The following is an 18,575-nucleotide window of genomic DNA, read 5'->3' as shown; positions in this document are numbered from 1 at the left end:
AAAATTTTTCGGAACATAGGATACCTGCTACCTTCTATCCTTAGTATATGATGTAGTAGGCTGGTTCTTTAGATGGAGAGACCCTGGAGAGAAGACTTGCTGTCCTCCCAAGCAGCTGCCAGTCTTTTCCATCCTACTTTATAAGAGCCTACCTTATAACGATGCATTTTTAATGTCCTGTCACCTCCTGTGTGGCACCTCTATTGCTGAGGTATTTCATTGACTACCATTACCTATTAGAGTCCCTTGTTCTGAAAGTCCTTAACTACATGATTCCTTTTCTCGTTTTATGGGCCCTTTTTAAAGGAATTATAATCTTCCTCCAGGTTCCTTCTTTGTCATTTCCACTCTGTAGGCCAAAGAATTACAGAATCTTGTTAGATAGTATTTTCCCAGGCTGAATCACAGGAAACTACAGACTCCCCAAGCCTGCTTTTCTGGAAAGTTACTGCACATCCTCTAATGGAAAAGTACAGCAGATCTCTTTTATAGACATAGACCTAGCATATCCAGTGGTTGTTGTAGCCTCTAATCCAGCACCCTCCAGTTTGCCATACCCACTTCAAGTATTCTTGCCTAACTAAAGGGGAATGACTATTTATTATATAGCTGTATTTATATATTCTGAATATCGTATTCAAAATGAAATCTCATGTTGTTTATCGTGCTCTTTTAGTCTTCAGGAATAAATGGAATCATTATCCCCTTACAGTTACAGTGAATTGACTGTCTAATTTTTATTTAAGCCTTTAAATCTTATTTTGCTCTGATTATCTTCTGAACCTTTCTTAGCAACTAGTCAGCCTAAGTAGTCCTGAATTGACCATCTATTTTCTGCTCTCTTTTTATTTTATCTGTACTTAATAACTGAGAGGATAGAAAGAAAAGAACCCCCTGGATTTGTATTTTGTACATGCTGTGTGTCTGTAGCATCTCTCCTTTCAGGTCCAGTAAAACAGTGGTATGTGAGTCCATTATCGGCCGCATCTTCATGTTTCTCCTTCAAGTTATCATATCCTATCAGGAGAGAAGAATTATAGCTAAAGATAATGTCATTGTAAGATTACTATTGCTTTCACTGCAAACTGTTACTTAGTCTGATCATACCAAAATTTGATATTGGATCTATGTTTAGATTATCCCAAAGAACTGGTAGATTTTTTTTTTTTGGTGTGTTATGGAAGACACCCCCCCACTTTTCATGCTGTTTATAAGCAATGGAGAAAACATGGTCCACCATCATGGGAATTTGCCCACTGCCACTCCAGAGATTATCCCTCCGTAGATATGCACAAGAAAAATAGTTACTCTGGATAATCCTTATCCCTTGAGGTTTCATGGTCCATTGTGTTCTAAATTTTAGAATGTTGTTACGACGCCTGCATGTTCAAATAACACTTAGATGTGCTTGCTTTCACAATACCTTGGGTTTATATTACAGTTTATCATCAGCCTTGATAAACTGGATATCTGATAAACTGAAAGTGAAATATATTCAAACAATATATTGTTTGAAATATATTCTTTTGGTGATAATGATGTGCTGGGTATTGATGGAATACTGGAAAGTAAATTACAGCTTACCCTGTGAACGTCACAATGCTAACAGTTTAAGCCTATATTTCTAGAGCCTTTCCTTGAGCTCTAAGTATTTTATAGATATTATCTAATCCTAGAAAATCCCTGTACATAGAAAGATAGTATCCCCTTTTTTCTAGGGGGTATTAATGCCCACACTGCTTAAGTGAGTTGCCCAAGGTCACTCAGTGAGTTGTTGGTGAAGCCAGAAATAGAATCCAAGTCTCCTGACTCCCAATTCAGTTTTCTATCCTCGATATAGTTTTCTATCCTCTACATACCCCTGCTCCTTCTCCTGGGAAAAGAAGTTAATCTTCCAGCTATTAATAGCCACCAAATTGGTGGTAGCAGCACAGTGGAGAAAAGTTACTGTCTTTACACTGCAGCATTAGTATAAAAATATCTGGTAATGGAAAATTTGACAAATGTCATGTTAAAGGGAGTGGAAAATTATTTTAAGATCTGGATCTCATTTATCTAGTTCTCAGAAAAGTAAAATTCCTTAGTAGAACAGGGATCATATTTTTCTTCCTGTTTTTAAATTGTATTTCCTAGAGGGTAATTGTCAACCTAGCCACAGCAGAGTCTACTGTCAACTAATGTAATAAGAATAATGCATGTACTGTTGCTGATTGTTATAAGTGTATTTTCTAACTTGGTTGAAAGTTTGAATTGCTTTATTGAAATACACAGCACTTATTTTATTCAGCTTTCAGTGTTACTTAAGTTATTATTATATTGTAAAGCAAATATAACATCAATTGGGAATTTTACTGCCTGATTTGAAAACATGGTGAGAAATACACATTACAGTTTCTTCCCTGGACAGCACACTCCAAGCAGAGTTACTTTGTGTCAGGCACCATGAAGTTTACCAGAATGAAATAGGCAAAGCAGAAAAAAATATATATTAATTAAAAAATGCAACATAAGTACACTGGAGCTGATCAAGATTATTGTTATATATGTAATCAAGTCATTATTTTGTACACTAAAAGAAAGTGAGAAGTCTTTATGTACTTAAATATTTAAGCATGTCTAGTATTGTGGGAGTTCACACTTAAGTTCAAACAAAACAATTTGTCTCTTAATTTTGGAGCAAGGAACAAGAATTCCCCTACTAAAAATCTCTGGGCATTATGTTTCTGTTTAAAGATTACTAAACATCTTTAATCAGGGGAATGACATGATCAGAATTATGTTTTAACTGTAAGTGTAAAAGAGGCAGGATTGGTGAAGATTGGGAAATGCAAGGAAAAAGTAAAAATCTAGTTATATGGGACCCACGTGACTGAGAAGGTAGTGGCAAGAGGATAATTAGAAATAGAGTGTATAGCCATAAAAAAAGAATGAGATAATGCCATTTGCAGCAACATGGATGGACTTAGAGATTATCATACTAAGTGAAGTAAGTCAGAGAAAGACAAATATCATATGATACCACTTAAATGTGGAATATAAGAAAAAAGATACAAATAAACTTATTTACAAAACAGAAAGACTCCCAGACATAAGAAACACATTTATGGTTACCAAAGGGGAAAGGAGGGGTAGGGATAAATTAGGAGTTTGAGATTAGCAGATTAAAAACTACTGTATGTAAAATAGGTGAACAACAAGGTCCTACTGTATAGCACAGTTAACTATATTCAATGTCTTATAATAAACTATAATGGAAAAGAATCCAAAAAAGAATATATATATAAAACTGAATCAATTTGCTGTACACCAGAAACTAACAATGTTGTAAACCAACTATACTTCAATTAAACAAAGAAAAAGAAAAGAAATAAGAGTATAGAATAAGAGGGTCAGGTACAGATCCTTAGAGAAATGTATACATTTACTGGATGCAGTTTATTTTCATAATTGCCCAATATCTCAAGATAGCTGTATCTATAATATTGATATTAGCTACTTCGTATCTATTTTCTGTTGTAGAATTTCTTTATAATGAGTTTATTAACTTTAACGTTATTAGCAATAACTTTTTTCTTTCCAACTTATTTATTTTCTTTTAAATTTTTATCAATTTGGCAGAAAATATACTTATTACTGGGGGTCTTTTTTTTCCTTCTCTTAACTGGTAAGGTTATTGGAAAACTATTTAGGCAACATTATTGAACTTCTTTTTAATTTTGTTGAACAGGCACATCTCCGAGTGAATCTAATCTGCTTAAAATTCCTCCACAAAAAAGAACCCGAAGAAAATTAATGCCTTCTCCCTTGAAAGCAAAACATCCCCAAAAATCTACACTGTCTGAAAATATGCAGCTCAATGATTCCCTCAGCAAAGAACTTCAACCCATTGTGTATACTCCAGAAGACTGTAGAAAAACTTCTCAATATCCATCTGCAGTGACCTTATTAAAATCATCATCACATACTACCAGTTTTCAGGCCATCAACTCAAATACAAACAGTGATAATTCTCTGAAAATGTGTGAAGTAGATATCCCTCTCAGCAAGAGAAAAGAATATGGCCAGGAGGATTTGGAGTCTACATTTGTTATATGTGAAGACACCAAGAGCTTGAAAAGTAAATTACCTGAACAAGAATCACTACCAAACAATAACATTTTACAAAGGTACACAGGACTATTTGCCAATTCTTCTTTTGTTTTATTTACATAGCCTTTAAACTATTAGCTTTCTTTTTCCTCTGTAGGTATATTTAAGATCTGTTTCACAGATGAAGTATGCTATCTTGATTACAAAAAGTCAGTGTTTTTACCTTCATTAAATCTTAATTGTCTTTCTCTCTAAATATTAATCCACTAACACAATATTGTGAAGTCTTTAATTTTAAAACTTAAGTTGATTGACCCTTGTTAGGCTAGAGGAGACCTTAAGATATATTTAGTTTGTTCTTCATACTCCAAAGTTAAGATGTTACAAGCCATCAGTGGATGATTACCAATTGTTTATTATTATTCATTAATATCTTCACTAAAGGAAATACCACAGTTTCTATTGATGTTTAGCAAACCTCAGCTCACTCTGAAATAGTCGTAAGTCTAAGGTATGGTTGACTGCATGTCATCCAAGCAAAAACATATCCTTCTCACTTAATATGTATGTTCACAATTAATCTAAATATGGGAAGAATGATACCTTCACCTTTCTATGCTGTGGGAATGCAGAAATCTATCTATGGTTTAAAAAAGAGAAAAGAAAAGCCCAGGCAATCAAGGGAAGTTTATAGTATTGAATAATGTTTTCCTTTATGTATTAAGACAAAATGATGTTCTAATTATGGAAGTGTATGCCCCCTTTTTTCTCCATAGTACAAATCAAAATTACTTTTTATTTTTCATTATTTAATATACAGGCTTGCCCCTTCTTCATTCTCAACTAAACATTCTCTGCCTATACCAAGCATAGTACCATCCTACATGGCAATGACTGCTGCTGCCAAAAGGAAACGGAAACTAACAAGGTACATTTAAACATAAACTGGTTCAGGCTTTATACACATGTAAGATCATCTTTATACTTTGTTTCCTACAGCTCTTTTTATTTCTTGTAATTAGACTGTCAATTCACATTTAAGCATACATATAGTAAACCGCTCTGAATGCAGCACTAGTTTTATTTATTTATTTATTTTTGGCTGCACTGGGTCTTTGTTACTGTGCGCGGGCTTATGCTGCTCTTCTTTGTGGTGCACGGGCTTCTCATTGCAGTGGCTTCTCTTGCTGCGGAGCATGGGGTCTAGGCTTCAGCAGTTGTGGCGCACGGGCTCAGTAGTCGTGGCGCACGGGCTCTAGAGCGCAGGCTCAGTAGTTGTGGTGCATGGGCTTAGTTGCTCCGTGGCATGTGGGATCTTCCCGGACCAGGGCTCAAACCTGTGTCCCCTGCGTTGGCAGGTGGATTCTTAACCACTGTGTCACCAGGGAAGTCCCAGCACTAGTTTTATATTATCAAAGGGAGATCTTGATAAAGCCCAAATATTTCACTTGATATTTGTATAAAGTATTCCATATTTCACATTATTAAAAATAAATTTAAAAGTCTTCTGGCCTTCAGAAAGGTCATTTAAGTTTTCTTCTGTTGACAATTTTTACTCATTTGGTATTTCTCCCTCCAGACATTACTGAATTTCTTCAGTCCTAAAATTATATTATTTTAATGGATTTTGATGTATGACTAAAATGTGATGAGTGAATAGACTTCTGTTTCTGGCTATGACATTGTAGCTTGTATCAGACCAAGTTTTCCATCAGGAACAATTATAAAAACTGATAAAATTCAACTAACAGCTGCTTGAAGGCACTCGGGAACAACCAACACAGCCAGGACTTGAGGGTCTAAGATCCCAGAGGAAAGGAAAACAAGTTGTGGAGAACGAGACCTTCTCTGCCTCTTTTTTTCCATTTAGCATTTGCCAGTTCATGGCATCAAATATAGAGGTCAAGCCAAAAATGGAAGCCTATAGCTATCAACATCTCACTGAGCTAGGGAAACAAAATCTGTGTAGCTTTTGCCCTCAAGGTCTTGGCCAATTTCTAAACTCTGTGTAATAAGAGGCCACAAAACCAGCTAAAAGTGGCTGCCAAGAGGCTAAAGTAATAAGCAGAGTTTTGACCTTCTCATGGGACCAGGACACAAAAATTGTTGTTTAGGGATCATCATGGAGAAAAGGCCCTGTTAAACGCCCAGGGTTTTATTTGAAATCTTTGAAGGCCTATGCTTTAGGTAGGAGTGGGGCAAACTGGAAATAGACTGGTTCTTGAAAGCCTGAAACAGACCTTTGACCAGTTCAATCCCATTTTGGATCAAGGTGATCTAGCTCTATTTTGCCTACTTGCCAGAAGAAAATTAAATCATCTCTGAAGAATATACCACCTCCAGCCTCTACAGTTTTTCATATGCAGTGTTAAGCACTTAAGCAAAAGTTACCAAGAATGCCGGGGGACAGGATGAAATGACTGAAAATCAAGAGAAAAAAACAAATTAGAGAAGCAGTGATACAGATATTGAGATTATCAGATAGGGACTTTAAAAATTTAATTGTGATTAAGTTCAATAAAATAGATGATAATTTCCCAGAGAACTGGATTCTATTAAAATGAATCAAATGGATATTCTAGAACTGAAAAATAGAATATACTGAAATTGCAAACTCAAATCAATTTAACAGATTAGGCATGGCAGAAGAAAGTTTAGTGAACTGTAAGATAGGTTAATAGAAAAATATTCAAACCAATTGCAAAAGTATAAAAAGATAAAAATATAGAGAAGAGCAAAAAGAGACATATGGGACACAATTAAAAAGGTCTAGCATATGTGTATTTTGAGTCCCAGAAAGAAGTGAGAAAAAGAATGGGAAAAAACAGTATTTGAGAAGATGCTGGCTAATAATTTTCCAAAACTGACCAAAGTTGGCAAATCACAGGTTTGAGAAGCAATGCAAACTGCAAGCAACATTAATACAAAGAGAAACATACCTAGGTACATAGCAGTAAAACAGCTAAAAATTAAAGACAAGGAAAAAAGTCTTAAATATATTGAGTTATATGACATGAAGCCCATTATATAGTCTTTATATCCTGTAGCATAGAATGCAATGACAAGATACAGTGAATGGTTAAATTGTAAAATGGATCTGACTTGCTTTACCTCTTTTTCTTTAACATGTGATTATGGAGAGAAGAGCATACAATCTTAAGATAACTATTTTTTAAGTTTCCTATATTCCACCATGGACGTGTTATCATCCGGGCTAGTGCTAACAAATTTACAAACAGCCTATTTATTTGTGCCACATAGAGTATCATCTCATAGTTGCATTTAGCATCTGTCCAAAGTACCAGTGGAGTCTTGAAATGTTTATGTTTAAAATTCATGGATTGATTTTTCCTGAATGTCTCTGACTATCCATGACATTTACAATTTTGTATTTTGCTGTGTCACAAATTTGAATTGTGCAATTAGTCATATATGGGAATCAGTCACTTAGCCTAGCTAACCACCATCGTCTGTTTTACCCATCTTGTCACTAATTTTCATTGTGTGAGTCATGTTATTCTTTTCTTTAATTAATGCTGGGAACTTTCCTTGTTCTTCACTGGTAGCATGCTCTGCTGTTGTAACTAAGATGTAGCAAAAGTTTATAGCTAAGAATAACTTTTAAATGTAAACAGAGTCATTATCAAAACCAAATGATTTTTCAAGAAATGTCCTGGTATGTAAATTGTGTATTTGGAGTGGGTTTAGATGAGTTAAAGGGCTTCCGAAATAAAATTAAAGGACAACTAAAGAAAGTAAGATTTCTCATAGCCTATTAATTGCTCTGTTACATTCCCTCTGGTACCAATAATTAGATCCTGCCATTAACTAAGGTTAAAAGAGATTAATGCTAGAAATGTACATAATTACTTTTTAAAAGAATCTTCCTTTCCCCGAATTAAATCTACATGAGCTTGAGAGTAATGGACTCTGGTATTTTCCACTTAACAGCTTTATGTACATATTTAGGTGTGTGTATATTTTGTTATGGTTTTTAAAAATGAGGAACAGCTCCATGTATATAATTACTTTTTTATTTTTTATCAGTTTTTCTCTCAAAAGAAAAAAATAATAACATCTAGAAGCACTGGATATTCCAGAAAACTACCAGACTGAATTTTTTAGTAACTACTGAAATTGAGAATATCAGATGTGTAATCATTTCAATTTATATAATCACTGTAACAGACTATTTTAACTAAATGTATCAATTTACCAAATACACAAATATATATGTAAATTTTTTCTTATAAATTGTATTTATTAGTTTGGGGTTTTGTTTGTTTTGTGTCTGGTTGGTTGGTTGGTTTTTTGTTTGTTCCACAGTCTTTCTTGGCACTCAAAAGTGGTCTCACACCTACATACATCTTTGGTTTATTTTGAAAAATGTCTATGATTCCAACTAGAAATTATCTCCACTGAAAGAATATGAGATGCATTATGTTTATCAAGCAAAAATATTATACCTATGTAAGGGAACAAAAGACTAATCTTAACTTTTATTAATAGTTATGGAAATACATTTGGCCTACAACTAGAAGATTCTGTAGGTTTCTTCTCAAAACAGTCTTTAAAATAATTTGAATTTGTACCCATACCAATTTTAGGTCTTTTTATTTTGTGATCTAATATAAATCTAACAAATTTATAACAAATGTTAAATATTTTATTAGTTGACTATGTTACCTAAATCCTAAAAATGTTTGAGTGTGTTTTACTTATATATAAATACATAACTTATTTGATTAGGCTTTGATTTCATTCCTAGAAATGTGAGTTTTATTCAAATAGATTTATTCAAAACCCTGATTTTCAAATAAAAACAATCTATGAGTGAAAACAAGGTCTTAGAACTAACCAAAGTGAAGAATCATACCATAAAATAATAAAGAAAACCTTAAGATATATTGCAGGGAAAACAACCCTCATCGAAAGTAACCAGTGACATTGATCTTTACACTTGAAGACATAAAATCACCAAATGACCCAAAAAGAATTTTTGCCTTAGACAGCTGATATATATATATATATAATCAAAACTGTATGTTTTAGTATCCAAAATAGATTTATAGTAACTTAGTTTATTTGGCACCATTTGTGAATAGAAAATTTCTACAACTGAATTTATTTACTTTCATAACACAAGTACTTCTCTGTAACCATTTTGGGAAGATATTTGCATTCTTGAACAGAGCTGGCAAAATCATCATTATGAACACCATAATCATTTCTCTTACAGGCTCTAGAAAATTTAGATACATAGGTTGACTTATTTTTCCCAGCATTCACTGTGCTTATACCCATTTTTCTTTGCTAACATATTAAATTGCCATTTCTGACTAGTTTCATTGAGCATATAACCCATATTCTCCTGTTCCACAAACATAAACCCACATCACTTTACCACAGGTTTAGGATTACCAGAACAAGTTGTTGCCATAAAGGGAAGCCTCCAATTGTTAATCCAACTGACAAGCAAATTAATATCTTGTAAATTAATAACTTGTAAAGTGGTATATAATATCTTGACTAGCCAGAAATTTCCTAAAATTAGCTTATTTGAATCAGTGTGGAAAGGGATGTTCATCTCCCACTTTGACCTCCAATCCTGCCTGCTAAAACTTGATCCTCTGTAGGACTGGGAAGGGTTGGATTGCTATTTTTCAGGACCCAGATCAATCTCATCTCATCCACAAAATCTTCCATTTTTCATTCTTCTTCTGAACTCAGGAACCTGTGGCTTCTTGTAGTTTGAAAACCTGTGGTGCTGTTTTTTGTTCTGCCTTGTATTATTTTGTGTATTTGTCCTATTTTTCCCCCATCCCACCATATATCTATTATGTAAGTTTTCAGGACATGGGTTGTTTGTGCCTTACTCACTTGTATATCCTGCGACATGAGGCCACAATAGGTGTTTTGTAATATGTCAACTCAAATTGAGTTAGAAATTTGACCCATTAATAACATGAGAGTGATATAAATTTTTGAAGACAAAACAAATGAAAATAGGTCATTCTTTTCATTTCACTTTCTATAATTGCAATAATCAGAGAGAGATTCTCATTCTATTACCATGCTTTGATTTAAAAACAAGGTTTGCAAACAATCTCACCTGTTCATATTCCCCAGATTAGGGGTTTGGTAATCTGAGATTAGTTTTTCACCTCTTGCAGTGTGCTCCTTATCTCTACACTTTGAATAACAGTGCTTGCATGCAGTCCAGCACAGCACCCTGAAATGCTCTGTTAAAGAATTGTGACATACACCTCTACTCATAATCTCCAATTTGGACGTCATTAAAATCACACACTGCTAAACTTCCCTATGGGCCAAAAATTTATTTAGTATCTCCAATTACTTCTATGGGATTTTACAACTTAATATTTTAGTATTTCACGTTTTCTTTAATCATTATTGAATGTAGAATATGTATTTGAATTTAGAGATATAAAAAAAGACTTTACTAAAATAAAAATTTTCCCTTGAAGCTCTACATCAAATACCTCACTAAGTGCTGAGGTAAATTCTGGATCTGCCAAGCGTGTTCACCAAGATAATTCAAGTGATAAGCACTTCCAAGAAAACAGACCAACAATGGGTATGTTTCAGCTCTTATTTTGATATTTAATAACATGATTAACTAACATATGTATAGTACTTTACATATTTTTACAGTGTTTTCATGAGAGTCTCCTTTTATGTACTCATCACCTTTATTATTGTACATGGTGAGTGTGGTTATCCCTGTTACAGATAAGAAAACTTAAGATACAAAATAAAAAACATGCTCACCCAAGATCACAGAGGTATTTCATGATGGAGCCAGAACCCAGAACTGGATCTCCTAACTCTATATTCTGTACCCTTTTTGTTATCCATACTGCCTCGTATTGCAGAAGAGTGTGTAAATAATTTAACTAATAATTGAAATAATTAACTATGTTATTTAATAGGTTAGTGATTAACTATATTTTACAGATAAACTATATCCACTTGAAATTTTTCTCTTAGCCTCTTATTTTTAATAATTTGGCCTCTGATTCATTTGTGCAATTATTGTGAGGTTCCAGTCTATACCTAGTTACAATCATATTTTAACTCCAATTAGCAAGTTGAAAAAAAATGCTGATGGTGGTGATTACATCCTCTCAATTGCATATGGAGGTGACATGAGTCCATGGTAAGGAAACATCTTCAGTGAAACTAGAGGTATATAGCACCCACCAATTTCTAGGCCTTTGTGTCCAGACCTATGTTTCTCTGACACTGTAGTTCCTAAGACTTCAATCAGGAAGTATTTATTTACTATGCAGTCACTATGTGCTAGGTTCTGTGATGAATATAAAGATCATTAAGACCCAGTTTGGTTCTTCTCTAAAGGAACTTATAATTATAGCACTTGGAATTTAAAGCGGTTTCATGAGATAACGAGTATGTCTAAGAATAACATGAAAACTATTATTAATTTTTTTCTGTCAATGCTTTTTCATTAGAGTAATATAAAATTTCTCAATAGCTTTGCCAAGCTGCATTGATAAATCCTTACTTCTTGTGGTGCCCAGTGGCAGTTGTTTACCTTAAGCTCAGTGGAAATGTCTTTCGTGCAGATTTAAAAATCAAACAATGAAGTCCTGAAAAGAAGAATTTACTATGATTATTTGGTTCAACATGCCATATTTAATAATGTTTAACATTGTGTATATGCAGTTGTTGTAGATATGTACTGTCCCACTGGTCTTCTGAAAAAGTTCTCCAGGAAGTCATAATCCTGCAACCAAATAATAAATTTATGATAATTCTCAAATAATGGAGACTTAGGTTTCCTAATATGCTTATTTTCTAAGAATAGTATAAAATGCATCAAATATCTTATATGTAAAGAGAGATGAATAATCTATAGAGAAAACAGTGGGAGAGAATACTAAACTACAGTACTTGCCAAAGAGGAAAGATTTTGTCTTGTTAAGGATAATGGAGCACTTAGAAAAAGGTATTAGTTTAAGGGAAGATAATGGTTTATGTACATTAGGATATCCAAGTGAAAATGGCCAAATACACATCAGGAATTACTAGAAAAGTAAAAGAGAACTGGGGCTGCCTTCCTTAGAATGTATTCAGCTGACTCCAACTAACAGTGTACAAATTAAAAAGAAAAAAAAAAGGAACATCAGTGGGAAAGAAGGAAACTCTGTTTACTGAGCATTTAGAGAAATAAGAAATAGTGTCAAGAGAATATGTGCCCCTAAAACTAAAACCTAATGTGATCAAGAAAATGGATGAGAGATTAGACAGACCCATAAAGAAGTCAGTGGCCCCCTTTTGTAACAACACTTCGTTGAGTAGAGAATCATTGTGAACACTGAAGAAGAACCAGAAGAGTGGACATAGATAGATGGAACACATTTTAGAGGTAGCCGTGAAAGGAAAAAAGAGCTATGGGATCAGGATCAGCACATTAAGAAGTACTGGACTCAAGGGCTTCCCTGGTGGCGCAGTGGTTGAGAGTCCGCCTGCCGATGCAGGGTACACGGGTTCGTGCCCTGGTCCGGGAGGATCCCGCATGCCGCGGAGCGGCAGGGCCCGTGAGCCATGGCCGCTGAGACTGCGCGTCCAGAGCCTGTGCTCCGCAACGGGAGAGGCCACAACAGTGAGAGGCCCGCGTACCGCAAAAAAAAAAAAAAAAAAAAAAAAGAAGTACTGGACTCAAATGATACTTCTAAATTGGAAAAATATGGAAGTTTGAAAGTCCTTGTGAAATAATCCAAAGAATGAAAAACAAAAGTTGATGATGCACAAAAGAAAGGGAACAATGTTCACAGAAGTAGTCTTTCCTTAGTTCAAGAACAGAAGTAAATGTGGTAGTTTATTCACTGACTTCACTTGATAGCTTTGGGGCAGGGGAAGGGGTGTACGTACACGTGCACTAAAACTTCAGTTTACAATGTGGAGAAATGAATTTCTACTTTCAAACCAAGGGTATTAATCTTTCTTTGTTGGTGTTCTGTTTTAAATCAGGTTAATTAACAGCTGTGAAGTTTAACGAATGGTGAAAATTCTTTTTGAATGATACTTTTACCATATTTATGTATCTTTTTATTTCTTCTCTAGAATATAAAAGAAACATCCATAAAGTAAAGCCAAGCATGGTTAGAAAATTTGGAAGAAATATTTCAAAAGGAAATCTAAGATAAGTCTCTTCAAAATCAAGGGAAATGAAATTGACAAGTCAGCTTTTAAAAGGGTTTGTTGCCAGTACCCTTTCAGAAACTTCTTAAAAATCTTTGAAAGAAGACCATCTTAAAAGCTAGGTTTACCCAAATACCTTCAGCAAGCAGAAAACGAAATTCCTTCTGTTTTGTGCTTTTGTATTCTAAGCAAATGTAAAATTTCAACAGAAAACGTGTGTTTTAAGTTTCTAAAATATTTGCTGCCCTTTAAAATACCTAAGTCAGTATGGTAGCAACTCAGTTTTACTATGCTACAACAAGTTGATTAGGACATTTTAGAAAATAGTAGGCTTAAATTATCTTTACTGTTTTTTAAAAATAAGGAAAATTTAGGAGTGATAAAATTATGACCCAGGATTTATTTGGTCTTTTCTTTCCAAAAATACTTTGATGTACAAATGTACATATATGTGCCCATAAAGTTGTTGTAAATATTATTTAAGTAGTCTTCATGAATAAAATACTAATATTGTTTCTCACTACTAGATACATTAAAGATGTAGATTTTATAGTGCTTGCTTTTCTGTCTCGTGACTACCCCTTACACACCTTAAACTATTATTTTTTATAAAATGTTACTTTTGTATATTTGTATTTCAGATTAGCTCAAGATATGTGGCACTAGAACCAAACCTGAAAATAACCCATAGGTTCCTTAATGATAATGAGAAGATGTTTTAATCATTTTCTCTGCTATAGGAAGTACATGAAGCTGCAGCTTAATCTTATGTCCTTGTTCACCTGCTTTGTTTGCCTTGTTTATCTTCTGAAAACAACAAGTATTTGGTTAAATGAACTTCTAATTTCATATGGCCTAGGACCTGTCCCATCAAAGCAAACAACCATTTAACAACCAGCTGCAAATTTTAGACCTTTCTGTTATTAGTCATGTTTTTCAAATCAAAATCTAGTTGAGAAAGTATGAGATGGAATAATGATCTTTGAAGTTCCTTCCAACTGTGACACTCGTAATTCCGTATTCATGAAAGTATACCTAGGATCTGATGTAGGGAGAACAACCATAGACAATTTTTGTTTTCCCTTTGTCATTAGGCCTTTGGTTGTATCACCTATTTATCAGCTACATTAGCGTCTCTATTATTCCTTTCCATCTATTTTAGGTAATTATATGTTTCAAAAGAAATCTTTTTACCACATACTGATGAATGGCTAGCTAGCAGGATTGTGACCCTACCTCGTGGTCCACCTCACACCATAAGACATGAGTGATTTTCTTATATGCCATTTTTATCAGCTAGGGATTTCACCTTCTGTAAAAGTTACTAACAACGCCTTTGCAATGCAGCCACATTAAGGGGAAATTAGAGAGAATAAATAGTAATGAATGTGGGAAAGGAAAACTGGAATATATGAATAAGGAAAAAATTCATGCATTTAAACTAAAACAAGGTGCTATTTAATAAGTCACTAGAAAGCAATTTTTAAATGAACTTATGTAGAAAATAGACCAATCATAAATATACGGCTAAATGAATTTTCACAAAGTGAACAAACCCACTAACCAGCCCTCAGATCAAGGAATAGAGAATTATCAGAATTCTAGAAGCCTCTCTTGTATCCTACCTCCCTCTAAGGGTGACCACTATCCCAGCACCATAGATTGATTTTTAACTAAAATAATTTATCTTTATTTTTGTTAAAAAACAATATGTTATTCCAGAAAGAACTGTAAACAATAAAAATGTGCTTCCTCCTCCCCCACTCCACCCCCGCTACCAATATCATCCCCAGTTGTAACCACTACTAATAGTTTAGGTACCCTGCCCAGTCATTTATTTTATTCATATACAAACCTATATACTTGTTTTTTTATTAAAAAATGTATCATACTATTTGGTTTGCAATTTGTTTTTTTATTCTCATTTGAAAGCAGCGTGGGCATCTTTGTAAAATTTTTAAGTGTGAACTTTATAAATACTGCTACCACAGATTGATTGCTCTTCGTGACAGTGACAACAAATAATTTTTGTGAGGCAAATCAAAGATCAGAGAGAAAACCTAGATGATGCTGTCTCTTCTGACTAACACTGTACGCCATTTCTGAGAACATTTTGGAGTATCCACTAGAACTTGTACATCATGATGTCCAAAGTATAGTCCACAGAACATGGCTCACCTGGATACTCTCTGCCAAGGAAAGGGTTCCATGTCAAAGAAGAGTGGGAATGGCAGCCCGCCAGGACGCGGACCGTGCACGCTGACAGTATAAGCCCCTGAAGTCTTGCAGTCAGAATCTTACTTGGTTTAACCCAGTAACTACCAAATTACTTTGAAACATCGAGCTCTTAAAAAAAATGTTTAGGGCTTCCCCGGTGGCGCAGTGGTTGAGAGTCCGCTTGCCAGTGCAGGGGACGCGGGTTCGTGCCCCGGTCCGGCAGGATCTCACATGCCGCGGAGCGGCTGGGCCCGTGGGCCAGGGCTGCTGGGCCTGCGCGTCCGGAGCCTGTGCTCCGCAGCGGGAGAGGCCGCGGCAGTGAGAGGCCCGCATACCGCAAAAAAAAAAAAAAAAAGAAAAAAATGTTTAATGAAGGATAGTACAATGAACCCTCATATAATCATAATACTGAGTCCAATTACCAAATTTTTCCACATTTGTCTGGAATATCCCTTTTTTCCCTTGTTTTTCTTCCTTTGCCGGAGTGTTTTAAAGCACCCCAGATATCGCTTCATTTCATCACTGTACACTTGTTTATGAATCTGAAAATATGGCCATATTCTTATTTAATACAAAAAAGAATGCATCCTTTTATTAAAGCACTCCTGGTGATATCCCTAAGAACATCCTTTGAACAATGTTCTGGATTAATAATGGCTATATATACAATGGAATATTACTCAGCCATAGAAAGAAACGAAACTGAGTTATTTGTAGTGAGGTAGATGGACCTAGAGTCTGTCATACAGAGTGAAGTAAGTCAGAAAGAGAAAAACAAATACCGTATGCTAACACATATATATGAAATCTAAGGAAAAAAAAAGGTCATGAAGAGCCTGGGGGCAAGAGGGGAATGAAGACACAGACCTACTAGAGAATGGACTTGAGGATATGGGGAGGGGGAAGGGTAAGCTGTGACAAAGTGAGAGAGTGGCATGGACATATATACACTACCAAACGTAAAATAGATAGCTAGTGGGAAGCAGCCGCATAGCACAAGGAGATCAGTTCGGTGCTTTGTGACCACCTAGAGGGGTGGGATAGGGAGGGTGGGAGGGAGGGAGATGCAAGAGGGAAGAGGTATGGGAACATAGGTATGTGTATAGCTGATTCACTTTGTTATAAAGCAGAAACTGACACACTATTGTAAAGTAATTATACTCCAATAAAGATGTTAAAAAAAAAATCAACAGAGGATTAGAGAATAGAATAGAGTTATGGTGGTAGGGGTTTAACTCAAGAGAGTTATGTGCCAGTTTGGAGCAACCACTTTCCACACACTAATGCTAACTCCACCAGTCTTTCTCTTTCACTTTTACTAAATTTGACTTACTTAAAGTTTGGTTTTTGTAGAATAACATATTAAAAAGTAAGTTTATGTTATGCTTTCCTACTTTTGTAAATTAGTTGGAGTACTTGTTCTTATGTGCCTGGATATTGTATTAACTTTGTTTACATGCCAAAAGGTAGGTACAGTACACACCAGGTATGATGAACGACAGTTAGCTCTGCTATAACAGGGCATATGTGTTCCTAAAAATCACTGAGTTATGCCTAATTGTGCAATGAAACCACAGGGCTTATGGGGCAAATGGGGTTAGGGGCACAGCACTCAAAATCTTTGTCATTGGCACAGTAAAAGAAAGACCGAAACCTAATATAAACAGCCCCGTTTTACATGTGAAGCATTAATAAATGCATAAATACTACTATAATTATGGCACTTTGCCTTGAAAAAGAAGTGAAGTTTGCTCATGGGAGCGGGTGTAGGAGAGTTGCAGCATGTGGGTTAAAATGAAATGATGACAGGCCAGCCGGTGATCTGAATCAGGTAGAAATTTGTAACACCAGATGTGGATGGCTGTGGCGCATTGTTCCTGAGAGGGGTGTGTGTTTTGTGCACGCCTCCATGGCTTGGTTCACCTGCGTGCGGTTTTCTATGTTCACCTAATGTTTCATTTGGATGAAATCTCTCATAAACAAATGCAAAATGCACATTATGCTCAAATTGTTCCCCGATATAATAAATAGTGTTGGAGCAAAATCATGTTTTCAAAATAGTTATAGCAGAACTAACTATAAATTTTGAATTTTTGCTTAATAATCTAAAAATGGATTAGTATTCATAAAAAATGTATTTTATTTTAAATTATCCTTTGGTTCTTTCACATTTGAATAACTTGGATATCTAAGATAACTGCTCAATTAGAGCTTTGGTATTAGTGGTGATGCAAGTTCTAGAATCAGATCAGACATTTTAACCTTGCCTTGAGAGAGACTTCCAGTCACAGGCCTTATACAGTGTCCCATCATTTGTGAAGGAGCCATCAGTCAATAGCTCTTAATAATAGTCTTACTTTTTTGGGCTCTTACCATGTGATAATCACTTTAAATGCATTTTTCATTTATTCCTCACCACAAGCCTTTAAAGTAGATGTTACAGACTCACAGTCCCTCATTTACAATTCGAAAAATTCACAAATTTTAAAAATCAGAAGTTTTTTGTTTTCGTAATTTTGGCCCATAAAATCTTACATGCACTAATGTGAGACTATTGATGGTCTTTATTTATCCCACCTAGTATGAACATTTAAAGTTCATACTAAGGAAGTTCATACTGCAAAAATATTAATGTCTGATTATGAGGTGTTGCCTCAGACCCCATAGGTGTTGTTATATAAGTACACCATGTATATTATATTGCTTTTCTTAAACAAAAAATTTTGAATTTCCAATCTCCTAGCCACAGTTATTTCACATGATGGTTTATAGACAAAATGTATTTATTCTTCTACTTAGAAAAGAAGATGATGACACTTAGAAAAGTTAATTTGCCAGAGATCACAGTAGCAGAGTTGGGACTTGGAACTCAGCTTGGTACAAAAGAGTTGCTGTTATCCCTAGTTGATACACTGCCTCCATCTAGAGTGGGGCTAGTACTCTGCATAGATAGATAGATAGATAACTATACAAAAAGCATCTGCCACAGAAAACAAATTCCCCTCCCATGGTTATCTGTGATTTGGTAGAAAGATTTATTCAATGCATTTTATAGTTATAATTAAATTATATTTAGCTTGTAT

At 34.8% G+C, this 18,575-nt stretch overlaps 1 protein-coding gene across 1 annotated transcript in view; it reads left to right on the top strand.

The window, feature by feature from the left end:
* KIF18A (kinesin family member 18A) overlaps positions 1-13,309 on the top strand; it is a 78,964-nt gene extending 65,655 nt beyond the window's left edge. The window contains exons 14-17 of the mRNA XM_060017362.1: positions 3,728-4,166; positions 4,910-5,017; positions 10,578-10,687; positions 13,198-13,309. Coding sequence (XP_059873345.1) covers positions 3,728-4,166; positions 4,910-5,017; positions 10,578-10,687; positions 13,198-13,280 — 740 coding nt within the window. The 3' untranslated portion in view covers positions 13,281-13,309. The remainder of the gene's footprint in view (positions 1-3,727; positions 4,167-4,909; positions 5,018-10,577; positions 10,688-13,197) is intronic.
* Positions 13,310-18,575: the final 5,266 nt, after the last annotated feature.

The sequence above is a fragment of the Delphinus delphis genome, chromosome 8 (assembly GCF_949987515.2).
Source record: "Delphinus delphis chromosome 8, mDelDel1.2, whole genome shotgun sequence".
Taxonomy (NCBI): domain Eukaryota; kingdom Metazoa; phylum Chordata; class Mammalia; order Artiodactyla; family Delphinidae; genus Delphinus; species Delphinus delphis.
The sequence above is the reverse complement of the archived record's forward strand: the minus strand, read 5'-3'. Positions and strand labels throughout refer to the sequence as shown.